The sequence below is a fragment of the Homalodisca vitripennis genome, chromosome 5, assembly GCF_021130785.1.
Source record: "Homalodisca vitripennis isolate AUS2020 chromosome 5, UT_GWSS_2.1, whole genome shotgun sequence".
NCBI classification, from domain to species: Eukaryota; Metazoa; Arthropoda; class Insecta; order Hemiptera; family Cicadellidae; genus Homalodisca; species Homalodisca vitripennis.
Genome location: NC_060211.1, coordinates 182,003,720 through 182,021,985, shown reverse-complemented (window position 1 = coordinate 182,021,985; position 18,266 = coordinate 182,003,720). Strand labels below are relative to the sequence as shown.

The 18,266-nt window shown below is 38.4% G+C and overlaps 1 protein-coding gene across 1 annotated transcript in view; it reads left to right on the top strand.

The window, feature by feature from the left end:
* Nucleotides 1-8,831: 8,831 nt before the first annotated feature.
* Nucleotides 8,832-18,266, top strand: part of LOC124363279 — a 37,056-nt gene continuing 27,621 nt past the window's right edge. Inside the window, exons 1-2 of the mRNA XM_046818490.1 lie at nucleotides 8,832-9,083; nucleotides 9,882-10,132. Coding sequence (XP_046674446.1) covers nucleotides 8,966-9,083; nucleotides 9,882-10,132 — 369 coding nt within the window. The 5' untranslated portion in view covers nucleotides 8,832-8,965. The remainder of the gene's footprint in view (nucleotides 9,084-9,881; nucleotides 10,133-18,266) is intronic.

Below are 18,266 nucleotides of genomic sequence, written 5' to 3'. Positions count from 1 at the left end.
ATAATGCCTTTGAAATTGGCTTGTTTTGGCACCAAGACATTTGTGCATAGAGCCGAAGCCAGTGCTAAATTGGCTGAAGACAGGATAACTTGTATGCCTTGTTCCAATGCCAGTGACACTTACAGGCTGTAACTGTTTTCTAAAAACCAAAACGTGCCTGAGATAGTCTTATTGCTTCTTGACAACTGTCCTGGTCATCCCGATGGAGATGAATTAAGGTCTGTGGAAGGTCAAATCTGCGCATTATTTTTGCCTCCAAATGTCACCCCCGTTGCTTCAACCAATGGACCAGAATGTAATTTAAACTGTGAAAACAAGAGTCTCTTATACATTGTTTTATCAAGAGAGGAAAGTGTTGTCCAGTTATTGAAGAACACTATCCTCAAGGATGTTGCGTTCAACGTAGCAAGTGCGTGGAAAAACCTTTTCCAACAACAAAAACAGTTGTTTATTCGTGGAAAAAGGTATGGCCCTCACTACATTTATTGCAGCCTTACGAAAATAAAAAGGTGATGATGATGTACAACAAAACACAACAAAGATGGTGAATTAAACGACCTGAGAGAAGCAATTATTGAACATCTTGTGGACGATCCTAATGATCTGACAGTAGCTGACGTAGACGCCTGGTTGACCGGAGAAGAAGAAGAACAATACCAGATCATGACTGACGACGAGATCGTAGCAGAAGTTCTCGACTGCAGCGATGAGAAACACACACACACGCGCGCGCGCACACACACACACACACACACACACACACGCACGCACACGCACACGACCAACAACGACAGAGCTCTGATTATCTTCACAACTGCAATCACCTGGGCTGAGGAAAATGGCGGTTCTGCGACTGCCATCCTCACGTTAAAGAGACTTCAGGAAAGTGTGAAGAACATTCCTTTTGTGCAAAAAAGCAAAAATTCTTTAAAAACATTGTTTTTCTGCCACGAGTAAGTAAGCATTTCTATTTCTTGGTTTTTCATCTCAGTTCATTAACAGTATTTTCTTAATGTTACAGTATAATGGCTGTACGATCTGTAAACATGTTTTTTTAATTAAATACGGTGCTTTTATACACAACCTCCACTAATCCGGCGTTTTCGATGATCCAGGTCTTCAAATCCTGATATAGGGCCGGATTAGGGAGATCCTTTTGTAATATAAAGACAATGCATTGTGCTATTTCTTGGTTTCCCTTCATAGAGAGGTTTCCTACGGCACAGCAGTAAAATTTGAGAGGAATGAAAAATATATGAGTTTTTACTTGAGATATCAAATCAAATCTTTAATTGCTCGTCACAATTACACATTGTATGGCAAACGTCAGAATTAATTATAAATTTAAGACTCGCATTCCACATTACCACCACGTCCAAACTTACATAGTTTTCATGCATTCCAGTCTCATTCATCCATCGCCAATCTCAACCCACTTCCAGCGCTGGAGTCAGTCATCGAATTGGGCGGGGCGGTCTCACAGTTAAACGCCAGAAACTCGTCAAACGCTGTAGAATGCATTTGACACCAGGAAGCGCTTAAGACGAGCTTTTGACGCCTTGGGCGTTTGAGAGTTTGTAATAGAATTTGGCAAACTGTTGATGAAATGAACACCTGCCTGCGAAGGCAAATGCTCATAAACTACCGTTCTGTGTCTTCCAGTACGGTAGTTATCTCTGCCTCTAGTCTCATACCCGTGTATGTCACGTCCCCTGGTTAGGGAACATTTAGACAAACAGAACAAAGATGTTTCCAAAGTGTAGAGACTGGGCAAAGTCAACAGTTGCAAAGTTTTGAATGCTGTCCTGCACGACTCTCTGAAATTCAACTTTGTGATGATACGAATAGCTTTTTTTGCAATTTGAACACCCTCAGGAAATTATTGCCTGTACAGGCCCCCCACAACACCACTCCATAGGAAAGGTGAGAGTGAATTAGCCCATAATATGCCGCAATCAATACCTGACTGGGGCAGTACCGGGCCAAGGACCTTAAAAAATATATTCCTGAGGACAGTTTGGCGCACACATGGTCAATGTGATTATTCCATGGTAACCCTCGGTCGAGGAGTATTCCAAGGAATTTTGAGGAGTAGACTTCTTCCAATATGGAATCTGCCAACATGACAGCTGACCCACATTGGGAGTCCATTGGACGCAGTGTGAAATTCAACACGTTGGGTTTCGAAGAATTCGTTTGAAGGTTGAGGCTATTGAAATATTGCACACAATTGTTGATATCGACAAAGGATTGTAGCTCCAAACCTTCTTGTGTGTTATCTCTGAAACAGAGAGTCGTGTCATCAGCATACTGCACAATTTTACCATGCAGCAGCGATGAATGTACGTCGTTGACGTATAACAGGAAAAGGATTGGGCTGAGTATAGAGCCCTGAGGGACTCCATAACTCAGTTGAATTGGTTTAGAAAATTGGTTTGAGATCTGAACCACTTGAGTTCTCTGACTTAAACATGATTTAAGCCATAAGAGCGGCACACATCGGATGCCATGAGAATGTAGTGTGTCAAGCAGTATTTCATGGTCAACGCAGTCGAATGCTTTAGAAAGGTCAAGGAACACGCTTAATGTGTGATCCTGACGTTCTAGTCCCTCTACAACCATATCAACCAGACTCACCACTGCGTCTATCGTCGATTTATTTTTCCTGAATCCAAATTGGTGTTCAGAAAGCTGGTTTTTTTTTATTTAAGAAATAAAGCATACTCGTTAGAAAAAGTTTTTCAAATATTTTGCTCAATACAGGCAAAATTGAGACGGGCCGATAGTTATTTATTGAACAGGGGTTTTCTTTCTTGAAAATTGGATGCAGTTTTGCAATTTTTAGGAGAGAAGGAAAAACTCCTGAGTTAAAAGACAAATTGACCAATTGAGTCAGTGGTTTCACGATATGCCTTGAGCATTGTTTTATTAACCACATGGATCTCGATTCTAGATCATTTGATTTTTTAGCTGGTAATTGTTGAATGATTTTATCGAGCTCTTCCTCAACTACAGGAGTCAGAGCCATTGAGGCTGTTGGACTCTGTCTACGCGTGGGATTCCCCTGTGGCAGCGATGGACGAGGGCCCCGTCCACAAGCAACAGACGCAAAAAATCCGTTAAACTCGTCGGCAACCCTAGAAGCATCACTCACAAGGGTGTCCCCAATTTTGACTGTGATTTGCTTGGAGTCGTGATGTTTATTGTTAATGATGCCCCATACAGTTTTAGAAACGTTTTTTGAATAAATAATTGATTTTGAGACATTCATACGCTTTTGCAGCTTGGATCACCTTTCTATAAATTGTTTTTATAATTTCGAAAAAAGATTTTGAACTGTTTATTGGACGTTTTTCCTGTTTATTTCGGAGAAAAACTTGAGTTTTTCTCTCGAAACCGGAATGCCTTTGGAGTGATCCAAGTATTATTTACCTACTTTGGACGAGGTTTGATCGTTTTTGTAGGGCAGCAGGTGTTTAGATGGAAATTCAAACATTCATTGAATATTTGAAACTGCTGCTTTACTGGATGTGAAGAATTAAAAAAATTCCACTTTTCTTTTGAAAGGGAAGCGTTGAGGAGAGCAATATTTTCTGGCCTAGTGTCTCTTATTGTTTTGGTAATTCTTGGTTCTTTCGCGATTTGTTTTCCACTAATGATAGCCTCTTGGCCATAGTGGTTTGAAATAGGTAGCTGTGTTGACCACCGACACTGTGACATTTTCAACGTTTGTGATAATGTTATCAATAGCCGACTGTGTTGTAGCCGTCACTCTCGTTGGAGTTTTGACCAACAGTTCAAGGCCAAATGACCTCAGCAGATCGACTAGTCGCTTGGTGGATGGATGGTTGCTGTCCATCGCATCCAAGTTGAGATCGCCGATCAAGACGTAATCGTCTTGATGGTTAGTCAGGTCAGTGAGTAACACTTCGAATTTTGTAAAAAACTGATCTTCATTTCCACTGGGAGACCTGTAAATCCCTATCACAATTAATGTTGACCTGTTAGTTTGTACTTTGATCCCAACTGCTTCGAAATCTTTCGCGGTCGTTTCTTTGATTGGAAATTTGGTGAAAATTAATTTTGTTTCAGAAAAAATTGCTACGCCACCTCCATTGGAGGTCTGGCGACAGTAGGCTTCTGCCAATTTGTAATTTGGAATTTTGTATAGTTCAAGGTTTTCGTTGTTAAAACCGTTTTCGGTTACAACGAGAATGTCTGATTTCAGCTCCTCACACATCAGCTGAATTTCACCCAATTTGTTGTTTGCGTACTGAGCGTTTTGGTGGAGTAGTCTTAGGGAACCTTGAACATGTAATTTTTGATTTGTCTGATTTTGCCGATTCTGGTCTGTCAATTTAGTCCTTTGCTGTAAAGTGGGCCCCCTAAAAAAACTGAATTTTCTTTTAAGTTTGCAGAGCATCCTTTGATCTGCAGAATGTCTGGACTGGGGGAGCGTCTCACGGCGTCCGCGTAGGAGACATCCTGTACGCTAGCTGGCCGTTGAGGGGTGGTCGCCGACTCTTCTCGGGCAGCAACGGGCGTTGGCATGCTGGAGGTGGAAGCAGCCGTTGCGCGAGGATTCCCCCAGAGTCGCGGCTGCGCCTTAATTTCTGATTCCTGCGTGGCTGGTCTCATCGCCGCCACGATCATCCCAGCCAGTAACCGCTTGCCCCGCCAGGAGAGATGTTGGCCGTGTCTCGTGAAATACCTACGGCTGATGTCATCGAAGTTTAACACTCTAATATTGTGTCTAACAGCCAGTTCCTCAATGTAGGCATTCACGAGCACGGTCTGATAGTGGACAGGGTGGGTCGGGTCCAGATCGTGGCAATGCGGCAGTGTTGTGAGGATGATCTCGGTGCTGGAACATCCAGCAGCGATGTACCCCTCCAGATGGCGGTAAATATTCCGCTGCCCGCCGACCGCACAGGTCGTTAGTGCCGGCGATCAGTACCTTGCAACAGAGCCGGGGCTCAGATGCCGTTCGAACAATATCCAGAAACCGGCCGCCGGGTACACAGACGTTGCTCACCGCGGTTGCAGGGCCGATCTGTGTCTTCACGAGTCCAGCGATGTGGCGAACGTGGCTGTCCCCTCGAACAGTTATGGACTTAAACTGTACGTTGCGTGTAGGGGTTTTTGGAGCTTGCCATGAATTTTTAGAGGTATTTTTAAGGTCAATTGGATAATTTTCCTTTTTTTTTTCATTTTAGAAAAAGATTCAATTTTTTGTTGAGTTAAATTTTTGGTTGGGGGGCAAATAAATTTATTTTGTACCGGTACTGGATATACTTTGGGCTTCCTCTTCTTCACTTCTGTCCACCTGTTGTTCTCTTTAAGATCAGCGCACTAGCAAGTTTTCAGCTGCAGCTTCAGACTCTGATTCTCAGCCTCCAAGACCTCTATTGTTGTCCCAATCTGTCGAGAAGGTCAGCCCGCTCACACGTGCCAGCGGTTGGCTGTTCCGGCAAGTCGCACTGCACCCCGACCTCCACAGAAGCGGGTGGGTTGAGGAGCAGCTCGCTCCGCACATCGCGGTCCGAAGTCAGGGGAGCGTGGGTCGTCTGGTCGTCGCGGGACGAGGTGTCGACAGGGAAAATCTGGTCCGTGAACTGCAGTAGGGGGGTGTCGGATTCTATTGTATGATCTAGGAGATCCTGGAATTCTTTGTTAAGGCGTTCTATCTCCTTTTTTAGTCGTGCGATCTCTGCTGCTGCATCCTCAGGTGTTGTTTGAGGGGTCGGTCCGGGTTCCGTAGAGGCAGTCGCAGGTGGGAAGGCGGTGAGTGAGGTGGCGGGGTCCGGGCCGGGCGTGGAGCAGGCGGGCGCGGGCGCCGTCGGTTATCGAGGGACGCGGTGGACGCAGTACGAGGCTTGAGTAATGGCAATGAATACAAACCTTATAAGAAGCGCAAAGCTTATGGAGATAGTCTGCCAAGTTGGTTTCCCGCCAAAACGAGCTTAGCGCGTCCGCCGCTAGGAGCGCTTGTTCAATGTCTGCCCTACAGCGACAAAACACGCCCTCCCTCCACCTCCGTTCCGTTCTAGAGCAGCTTGTGAGTGACACGTGATCTATTACTGAAATCCAGCGCTTATTCCTTTGCATAGTTTTAATACTTCACTTAATTCGTTGAATCTTTTTATGAATTAATTATATTGTATTAATGTATAAGTAAAATAGTGTGTGGGCTGTTTAAAGCGTGTAGTGCGTTCTTTAAAAAAACTAGTTATGTGTTAATATGAACATTGGGAAATAATTTTCTTCATTCCTGTGGCAATGTCAACGAGGAACGGTAACAAGTGTTCGTATATCGGTTGTAACAACAACACTACGAATAAGAACCTGTCATTTTTCAGATTCCCAACAAAAGATAAAGAAAGGTATGTCAGGTCTATAGACTATATTAATATTAGGTAGATTCCATACAAATCTGTATGGTCTTAAACAATACTAACAGGTATTCGAGCTTCACAACGGCGAATGACCGGAAATTCATAAATCTTAGATTTCTCTTAATTCGTTAGGAGTATTTCGTTAATAAATGTATATAAGCTCACTTAACTTATCTATAGTTAAAACTTTTGTTAAGCCTGAAGTACGCCTGCTTATCTATGACACTATTGTAGATACATTAAGATTTGTGTTTAAAAAAAGTGTTGTTTATAGACAAAAAACGATAAGAATTGTGTATATCTCAGTTACCATGTACTATAGAGCAAAACAAAAAAGTATTTTAGAATTCTCAGTAATTTGGGTGGGGGGGGGGGGGGGTGGGGGGGGGGGGGGGTGGGGGGGGGGGGGGGTGGGGGGGGGGGGGGGTGGGGGGGGGGGGGGGTGGGGGGGGGGGGGGGTGGCTGTCAAGTTGTTGATTTGTACTATACGTTCTTTTTACTAGCCAAATGAAGTTAGCATCCGGAATATTAATTTTTCGGTCGATCGAATCATAACCTGATGTAGGAAAGTTATAAATTTAAAATGTTACCTAAACTCCAAACAGTTTTGCTCGATTACCAAAAACAGTATGGTCGGGTGTATGGTAATTAATTAACGGGTATGCAACTATCTATCTTACTACAGCACACAATTTACATTCCATTGTTTGATATAAACGTGGTTAACGGTGATTTGGTTGTTCAAATCAGTTACTATCCAGATATTGGTTAAATATCGCACACTTCTTGGCGATACAGGCCCTAGCTTTAAAGACCAGGCGGTACCCAGTAAAAGAGGTGTGAGTCAACTCATTTACACAAAGGCATACCTCCGCCACCCCTAACACAATGAACTTGTCTCGAGGTCGCAGACTTTCACCTACAAGAGTGAGGGTGGATGGGACGAGGGGGTTTGTTGGCTGTTCCTAGGAACTGAGGTCTAACCACACTCACTCATATAGACGAGCTCCTCATGCGTATAAAGAATGCAAGAATGGGGCGATCAATGTAGGCGGAGAGAAAGAGTGGGGGCAGAGCCGAGCAGTACCGATAAATCCCGAAAATTCCTGACAAACCGTGTATGTACATGCGACTGATAGCAACCTCAGTTCGGAACGGTTCTGATTTCTATTATCTTACGAATTAATGAGTCGTTTTATATCCGAATTTAATGAGTCGTTTTATAGCCGAACATATCTGCAAAACATAGAAATTATATCGAATTAATTATATTAATATTGAACTTTCTTTATAACTCCAAAGACACTTTACAAAATGTGAGATGGTGCACAACGAATAAAATGTCATAATCTCATCATATTTTGCATATACGCTTAAAATGATGGTAAATATATTTTTTGTGCTATTGGAATATATTCAAATTAATTGGGCAAAAGCAACATATTATAATGTGGAGTCCTTAATTGGTAGTAAATAAATTAATAATTACGCTACAAAATCTGTAATAAACTAAGGGGATTAAAAAAGAATTTTACGAGGAAATATTCAACCAAAAACATAATTTTGAAATATAATTTCTAACTAATAGTAATGTAACCTACAAATTATATTTATTTGATTAAGGCAGTTGGAAAATGCAATGAACCAAATATAATGTTACGAAAAATTTTATTGGTTTACATTTTAATACAAAAGATGCAATTAAAAAACTCAACTTAATTGTTGATTTTGTATTTTTGGAGACCCTGAAGATCATTATTTAACTACTATGCTAAGAACGCAAGTCTTGGATGTTTTGAAAAGTTTAAATGTTTTCAAGCATGAATGCTTACAATCACATTTGAGTGACTAAGAAAATTAAAAAAAGTACAATTAAATATTCACGTCTTGTAAACAAACAAATTTCTAAATTTTGCGAGTAGGGCTCTTTTTAATCCTCCTGGATGTTTAATCCTCCTGGATGTTTAATCCACCCTCGAATGTTTTCTAGCTACGCCACTGCATGTAACGAGGTTACTTTGTTACATTAGACTTCCTTACGTCTTTTTGGGCCTTTCGATACTCCGTTGTATTGGTTTATTTGTATGTAGGCAAGATTAATTGCCTGTCATTAATTACGTTGTAAAATCAAGGTTTAATGAAATAAATTTAATTACGATGCATCCACCTTTGAAAATGTAGCCTAATTTAAATATATGTATGCTGTACTAAACTACGGATAGGGGTTTGAAAATACAGTGATACATTTTAATAGGTTTGCCAGGTACTGAACGAAATTAAATTCAGAGGAGTACAGAGCGAGAACGCGCGGAGTGCTCATTCCACTATTCCAATACACGGGCTATCTGTAGTTGGTAGGAGGGGCCCCTCCATCCCCACTCTTTCTCTCCGCCTACATTGATCGCCCCATTCTTCGTACGCATGAGGAGCTCGTCTCATATAGTCGTCATTTTTGCCACCTCTTGTCACTGTCAGTTGTTCGCTTTCTTGTGACCTGAGAACACGTGCAATTTGTAGCTAAACAGTGAGTTTACATTTGGTTTGAATAACTTCTACTCGTGTTGTTCGACATGGCCGGGCGACATGTATGTAGTTATAGGAATTGTGATAATAGCTATGACAAAGTGAAAGATTTGAAAATGTTTAAATTTCCGAAGAATTCATGCCGTGAGTGGGTTAAAAACTGTGGTAAGTACCTGTATATATTAATAAATCTTATTAGTGCAAAATATACATTAGTTAAAAAAGTGGGGAAAAACTCGTTCCGGAAGCTCACGAAAGTCATTAAGCAACTCAACAGGGTTTCATTTAATTTTATTTTTAACACATTAGGTCAACTTTGTAGACTTTTAAATTGATTTAGTATTATTGATATTCCCAGAACTAACATGGCAAAGCATATGTCTACTATTTATATTTTTACTATCTTTATCTATCATCTTTAATTCCATCACCGTATATATGATCAACCGAATAATTAGTTTTTGTGAGGTTAAACCTTATAGCAGCGCTATCTATGAATTTGAGATTTATTTAACTTAGTATCAGCACAAATCAGTACCATTCTGTGCAACTATAAGGTATAAAATTATAATCCAATGTGTATCCCCATCATCAGGCATCTCAGTACACCTTTCTTAAATCATTCACATTTCTTCAACATGAACATGTAGTAATCTTCAATAAAAACTCTTCACTTTCGCGACGTAAAACAATTATAAAAATAAAGCATGTCAAAATAAAAGTTAGAATTAAAATTTAAATTGACCTAACCTAAACTCAACCGTACACGGGAACTCTCACAATCCACAAATTAGATGAAACACATTGGATTACGGCAAGGCGGTAAGTGAAGCATTTTATTGTTATCACGTAATCCGGAGCTACATTATCATGGTAAAAAGGTAACACTAACAATATGATTTAAGAATTACTTTTGGAGACATGTTATTTATTTGCTTAAGTATTCGTAACCTTTTTTTTCAGGAAACCCTGATTTGATAGGACTGTCTCCAACAAAGCTTAATGCTAACAAAAAAGTGTGTGAATATCACTTTCGAAAAGGAGACATTCTTCCGAGTGGCAGACTAATTCAAGGAGCCATTCCCATTTGTTTTGAACCAGCAGAAGAACCACCAAGAGCAACTACGTCGGCAGATGTGATGACGTCTCCCCCAGCATTAGCAGTCGAGCCATACTCACCAATGAGACATGGGATAAGATCTGCCGTAGAATCGGTGATTATAATATTTATTAAATAATCGTATTCTCGTGAAAAGGGCATACATGATAAATCTGCTAACAATAATTCTTAACATTGTATTTTTATAGGAAACAAAAATAGTATTGTGAATGTTCAATTTTATGAAGGACATTTTATTATTTGTGAAATAATTGTTCTAAGCACAGTTATTGACATCAAACACAGTAAACTCTTTGTTGAATTTTATGTTTTTCTTCCATTACTGCTACTGTATGTAATTTCCCGTTTTTAATAATTAATTAGTTTACTACTCACTTATTTAGCGCAATTTTAGTTGTTGTAAAGCAAGTTAAATAGGTGCATATAAATGCAGAACAAAACAGGCAGGAAGCAAACGCTTGCTGAGTAGTAACGTAACAGGGCTAGGGGTTTGAGCAGCGATCACATAAGACCAATAGATGGAGCACTCCTATTCCTACAGCATTACTGGTGTTGAAGCCAGTGGCGGCCATCTTGAGAACGTCTAGAAACGCCAAACGCCGTCCAGAAAAGCTTAAAAAATTGCAGTCCGCGCGCATAAATAAATCGCCACCTAGCCCACTTAGGATTAAGCCAAAAATGTTCAAATTTGGTGTACGTATATCTCATAAAACACCGATTCCAATGGCGCAACTCAAAAATTACCAAGTTTTGATCTCTATATAATTTCAATGAGCAAAAAAAACTTTAAAAGTTTTTATACACATTTGAAATCGTAACAACATGAAAAAGTCGGTCTGTGAGGAATTTTTTTGTTTTTAGGACAGGCAAGTTTTGTAAGCGGGAAAGTTTGAGATAAAGAGTTGAATTATTTTTTTCATTCGAAACTTTATTTTCTAAGACCAGTCGTTTTTCCTGATATTATCGGCAGAATATAGGCGAAAACCCTGACCGCATCGCCCGACCTACAACAGATCGCCTACACTCCAGGCCGCTCTCGGCTCTTAAATTAAAACTCAACATATCGTTAATTTAAAATTCATTTAAATGTAATTAATTATTTTAATATGTTAAACATTTTTAAACCCCATTTATAAGGCATTCGCTTATCATTTCATGTAAATAGAAACTGTCATTCAGTGCAATTAAACATTAACTAAACTTGAGGCAATATAAGGTACAATAAAGTAAACCACTAGACATAGACTTATTTATTTATCAACGGACAACCATTTTTTTATAAGAATAGTGCAAATTAATTAATTCAAGACAGACAGCATAATCGAACAAATTTATAATAAAACATGGTGTGTTAGTTTTGACTATGCAATAATTATAAAAAAATCATAAAATAACACTAACTAACCAACTCGAAAACTAATATAACTTGAGTATAATAACAAGAACAACAACAACAACAACAACAAGATAAAAGAAAAATAATGATAAACATTTAAGAATTAACAAGATAAATTTAGAGCAAATAACAAACAACAAGAAATTATGTAGCAGATCTACTTGGAAAAATCTATACATTAACAAGAAAATCAGGTAATTAACAATGTACAATCTCATTTAGCAGTGCAATTTTAGAAACAAATATTAATTCATTAAAAAAGTAGAAAACAAATAAGTTAAATTTACCACCAAGCTATTAGAAAAAAATAACGTAAAAAATAAATAAATTAAGTATCATTTGAGCATGATGAAAAGACTATTTCTAAAAAAGCTATAGCTACATGCGAAATAGTCCAGATGCTGGCACACCAAATTACCCAAATGGGTAATTCATTATGTTTATAAATAATGAATTTAATATAATGGAAATTAAAATATGAAAATTAGAAACATAAATATCCAAAGCTTACAATAAAACGTACCTCTCTACTGTCCTAAAAATATTACAGTTTTTAATAGATGACTGCGTATTCTGGTTTTTGTGTAATGATGCACTGACATTTTTGCAGTGGTGATGTAGTCGCACTTTGAAGTATTGTTTACAAATAGCTTTTTGAACTAATATAAGGTGATTTACCCCAGGATCTTGTACAAAACAATGCCCTCCTGGGAACAGATTTACACCGATACACTTTCGTAACCCTGAATTTACCATTCTGTCCATATAGTTTTTCACAGTTTGTCACGGTCGCCTTTCTTAATACGCAACTTTACTTCTGTTTCACATAACAAACAAAGTTTCACAACACCTTCAGAAGGTTGTAAAAGTCCTCCTCGGTTTTTACAACTTATCAAACTGTTGCGGTATTGCGTTTCCTCATTAGCCTGTAACAGCTGTAGGCACCCGCTACAGGCTATTTTATTTCTTAACGTTCTTACTACAAAACCAGAAAGGTACTCCACAATATGCGTCGTTACATTTGAAGTGTTTCCTAACAATATCATAGTAATAGTCGAGATCTTCATCTTCCTTCTCATGTTCTAAAACCTGCCAGACAGCAGCGAACACAGTCTGAGCGCTCGCCACTAGGGTGAATCATCCAAGGTCGCCGCCATTGTTGTATCATCAGGCGACAGAGGCGGCTTCAACGGGCAACCCCACTGCTCCATCTATTGGTCTTATGTGATCGCTGGGTTTTGAGAGAAAGCCAAGTGCCGGGTCGACCGACTCAGATTTTTTCTCTACTACAGTACAGAGCGCGCACGAAGTGGCAACACAGGGCTCGAGCGAGAAGTTGTCCGCGAGCTGCCACCACCCCTGTCGTCGCCGCTCTGGCCGAGTCAATTTTCCCTATGGCGCGAGCACTCTGTATATACCTTATTACTCTGTGGTCGCGGCACTCGTAAACTAACGTCTCACAAACAATAACTTTCTGGAAAAACTATAAGAGCTAATTAAAAAAGAAAATATGTTCTGAAAACTTCAACTATTCAACAACATTTTCCACCGTTTTTAAACTTGCCTGACCAAAAAACGGCAAAAGTAGCAGGCGACTAACTTTGTTATGTCAAGTTTAAAATGTCAACATAATTCTCGACTTTATTTAATTATTTAAATTGCAAAACTAAATTTTTTGAACATTTGAATGATACCACAGGCATCCATAGCTTATTGACTTCACTCATACAAAGTTTCGGAGCGTAGTTTTGAGTTTCTCTCCCACGAAAACATGGCGGATCTGGCTTCACCTGCCCCAATGTTGGCAAGATAGGCATAGCCCATCTATTTGGTTTTATTGTAATCTATGGTTTTAATCAATCATCAAAAGTATTATTTTTAAATAAACATAATTTTGTATTGAAGTTTGTAATTTATTAATACTGTTGGAACCATATCTAAAAAATGTAGCGAAATATTTGAAAGTGAATTTGCTACTGTCAATCACCACTACTGCAGCAGGCATACCACTAAGCATGTAGCATTGTAGCAGAGTCTGACCATGGGGAGGGGGGTAGGGGAATGCGGCGTTGCCATATCGTCGGGCGCGGCTTTCTACTACAGACGTGAAGGGTGACCAGACGCAAATTCTTAAGTCTTGACTTAATTTTTTTAATTTGAAATGTTTTATACATGACGAAGATTATTGGCACCAAAATAAAATTAGTGACGCATGTCGTAAAATTTTCTAAAATTGTAAAATTAATGATAATAAAGAATTATAGAATATGTGAATTATAGAATATATCTCCTGCACTTCAACAGTCAAATAAGATAAATTGTAATGTGAAAAGGGCCTTATAGTAGCAAGGGCTATCTCACTGCTTTTATGTGAACTGTTGTACCACCTTGGTTCCAGCCCTTTGGAGGGTGGGGGGTGGGAGAGGGGCTCGCGACTTAGTAACCAATTTGACAATTTAGGGTTTCCCGTTGTTTTACGAGTTGTTACTTGTTGGTTTACTCTGTCTCAATTCAATTATTGTTGCTTATGAAGCGTGTTGTGATATTTTCCGGCTTCAGTAGGAAATGTCCTTTTTAATTTTTTCCCTCTTTTTAAAGAGAAAAGAAAAATCGTTGCATACGTTTGCTATATTCATCATAACAGTTCGTAACGGATAGCAAAGTGCATTGTAAACATCTTACTCTTTGTAGATTAACGTAAACCTAAACACCTGTTAATTGAAACATTTATGTTAATAACAATAATTATTATATTTCAGCTTTCCAACATACGAGGATTTGAGAACTTTGTTTAGATTACAATAAACAGTTTTCTTGGTTATTCTTTGAATCGTAATTTATATTTTGAAATACTCCCGGCGGATACATGATTACATTGGTTCTTTTACAACACAACTACAAGTATTGGTTCTCAAAGGATTTAAATTTAAGAGTTTTTACCCAAAAAAGAAGGAATTAATGTCGACAGTACAGTTATAAAATTTACAAAATCAATAAAATGATTCACACAAATGTAATGCATACCTTGTTTACTTGTTACTTTCATTGTTTAATCCAAACCCATATATTTCGGTGCTAAAATTATGACTGTATTATTAGAAAAATGTGTCTTTTTGGTAGATTTTGGTTGATAGAGACTGCTTACTTGTAAGTAAAATGGATTTAGCCTACCAAATATTCGTACCTTTATATATATGTAATCCGTGTGATTATTGCATGTTTCGTGCTATGTGTGGTAGCAAGAATATAGTATCAGATGATGACGAGGATGGCATTTGGGGGGGGGGAGCTTTCAAGGTCGTTACTACACAAACCACGGTACCTCATCACGCTGCACCTCATCGTTCATTGTTGTATGGACCGTTGGTGTCGATTGCACTTTAGTGCAATGATTTTGGGTTGAGTACATTTTTAGAAATGTCCCTCGCAATTCTTTAAGACACCCTTTCTGAAGACTGAAAACCCAACATTTTGTGGGTCGCTTCACGAGGAATTGTGAGAATGTGAAAGTAACCATATTGGGCTATCTTATAAACAGGCCCAATGGAAAACGGCTGAAGATAAAGATGTGAAATTATTACATTAGGCTTGTGAAATACGACCGGAGGGATTGGCATATTTTTATTTTGCAAAAGAAACACGGGTTAATTTTTCAATCATGTATAAAACAATACGGAAATTATATTAATTTTATAGAATTTAGAATTTAAAATATGTTAATCCCTCTGGAAGAATGATATTTTCAATTTTGATTTTTAAAATTGTAAAAAACTTATACAATTTAACATTTAACAACTTTTACATCTCCCACATTTGAATTTTCAGTCCGCGTCATGCGGACGCTCGTGGAGGCACGAGCAGGGGCGCACTCGCTCTTCCCCCACCACCGGCACTCCCATTACCTCCTCCATCCAGCGACCAAAGAAGAACATAGACTGGCAATCAGGGCGCGCGGCTGAAGCCGGTCATCACCAGAGTGGTGGGGATGGCAGTGGATGAGTCACCCACTACCGAGCGTCCATGTGGCGGCAGGAAGGGCTCGCTCTCGTTGTTTGCTTTTGCTTGCCACCGGTGCGGCGACGCTTTATTGTACTGCACGACAATTGATACTGATGCCACTTGCAGTAAATTAATTAGTTGTTTTTGTTTACAACATGGTTAACTGTGTAGCTGACGGTTGTACAAATAGCAGTAACAAGAAAGTGAGCAACATTACATTTCACAGGTAAGCTATAAAACCACCAATATCAATCTCGATCTGTGCACCATTTTTAGTTGTTTAGTGTTTGCTGATGACACAGTAGCCCAGTAAGTAATTGAATCTTCCATTCGGACAGAGGTAAAAGACAAAAAATATAATTTGTAATTAGTGTACCGACAAATTCATGCGTTAAAGAATTTGCTGATGATATTTCACTAGAATAACTTAACATAAACTTCACAGTGCGATGTGATTGGTGATTGTGTTTTATTTGACATATCTTTAAATTCTATGTGTTACCTTCAATTTATTAATTTGTTAAAAATTAAAATTTAGAACTAATACAATTTATTTAAAGTTCTTTTTTGCATCAATCTTTATTGAAATTTAAAAAGTTAAAATAATAATTTTTAAATGAAAATTAGGTCTACAGTATTTTGGCTATACTTTTACTGCCCATGTAAATGGTTACATTACTTTAGTAAAAATGAATTTATAGCCATATTATGTGATGGTAATTTACACACTCGTATTTTCAGGTTTCCAATAGACAACGACCTAAGAAAGAAATGGATCATTGCCATCAAAAGAGAAGACTGGGAACCATCCAAATGGAGTCGCCTGTGCTCAACCCACTTTAAAGAGGAGGATATTGATCGAACTTTAACACGTGTCCAATTAAAGGAGAATGTGGTACCGTCAATTTTTTCCGTCATCGCTCCGCCACCGCAGGTAAGAAGATGTCCTCCTAGTTCCAAACGAAAATATAAGGAAGAAATATCGATTCCTTCGACCAGTTCTCAAGACTCGCCACGGAAACAGGAACTAAGAAAGAAGCTTAACAGGTTGACTGCCATGAGTACCATATTGGTACTCACTCCAACTTTTTGTGGAGCCATGAGTACCAATATGGTACTCAGTAAATTGGAAATTACAGCTGATTAAAGATTGAGTTATTTTATTAATATTGTAAACTATAACCTTGAAATAATGTTTATGTTTTTAATAAAGAGTAATTTTAACTAATAAATATCTTAGCAAGGGAAATTTGATTTTGAAACATGATCAAGTTGGCAATTGTTACAAATCATGTTTTCATTAGCTAGTCACCAAACTTGACGTGTGTTAGCATTTCTGCTCAAGTTATTTCTAGTAAATATGGAAGACGAAAATGATGAATATATACTTCAGTTATTAGATGAAAGTTTTAGAAGTGGTGAAGGTGATGAATTAGGTTACAACAGTGACAATTTAGTTGAGATTTTTGATGATGATTCCGATGCTGACCCAGATTTTGTTGTGAGTGAACATGATAGTAATGGCGATATCGAAATCAGTCAGCCCGGTCCAAGCACATCTACAAAGCGTAAAATATTTTCAAGTACCGGTACACCAAAGAAACATTTATCCCATAAGAAACCTAGGTTATGTGTTCATAACCAACAAGACAAAACAATTACTTTGGATTCTCAAAATACATCAGATAATCAATCATGGAAGCCTGTAGACTCAACTTTTAATGTTTATCCCTATAATCCAGAAAATGAGGCTGTAGGAATCAATCCGGATATTATTGATTCTATGTCTAATTGTTCGCCTATTGATTTTTTTTCAGCTGTTTTTGGACGAGGAAGTGTTGTCATTACTAGTAACAGAAACAAATCGATATGCCCAACAGTGTTTAAAAATAGCTTTTAGTCCTCATTCCAGATTAGCAAAGTGGACAGATTGTACAGTGGAAGAAATGAAGAAATGAAAAACTTTATATGCATCTTGATAATATGGGTCTGCAACAATTGCCGAGCCTAGCCCATTACTGGCGACAAGACGACACGTACATCAGCCGCATTCTTGAAATAATGTCAAGGAATAGGTTTTAGCTCCTTTTGAGGATGTTTAATTTTCGGACAATGAAACAGTGCAGCAATGATAGGCTGAGTAAAGTATCTAATTTAGTCACAATTTCGAATGAAAAATTTAAAATTTATCTTTCACTGAAAGATAAGATTTGTATTGACGAATCTGTAGTTCCATTTTTAGGGCGGCTAATATTTCGTCAATATTTGAAAAACAAACGCCACAGATATGGTGTTACAATTTTCAAACTTTGTGTTGAAGGAGGCTACACTCTCCAATACAACATATATTCCGGAAAGGAAAAAGAACCTACAAAGGACGTTTCATCAAAGGTTGTCATGGAACTAATGGAGTCTTACCTAAATTTTGGTCGAACTGTGTATACGGACAATTGGTATACTAGTGTCCCACTGGCAAGAACACTAGGAGAAAACAAAACTCACCTAGTCGGAACCCTCAGGAAAAATAGAAAAGAAATTCCGAAAGACGTAGTGAGAGCAAAATTGAAAAAAGCGGAGATTTTAGCTAAAATGAATGAGGACAATATTGCTGTCCTAAAATGGAAAGACAAAAGAGAAGTTTTAATGCTCTCTACAAAACATGGAGCTGACATGCAAGAGGTTGATGTGAGAGGTGGCAAAAAAAAAACAAACCTGTTGTAACAATTGACTACGATAACGCAAAATCTTATATTGATTACTCAGATCAAATGGACTCTTATGGAACTCCACTCAGACGATCAGTGAAGTGGTATAGAAAAATTGTCATAGATCT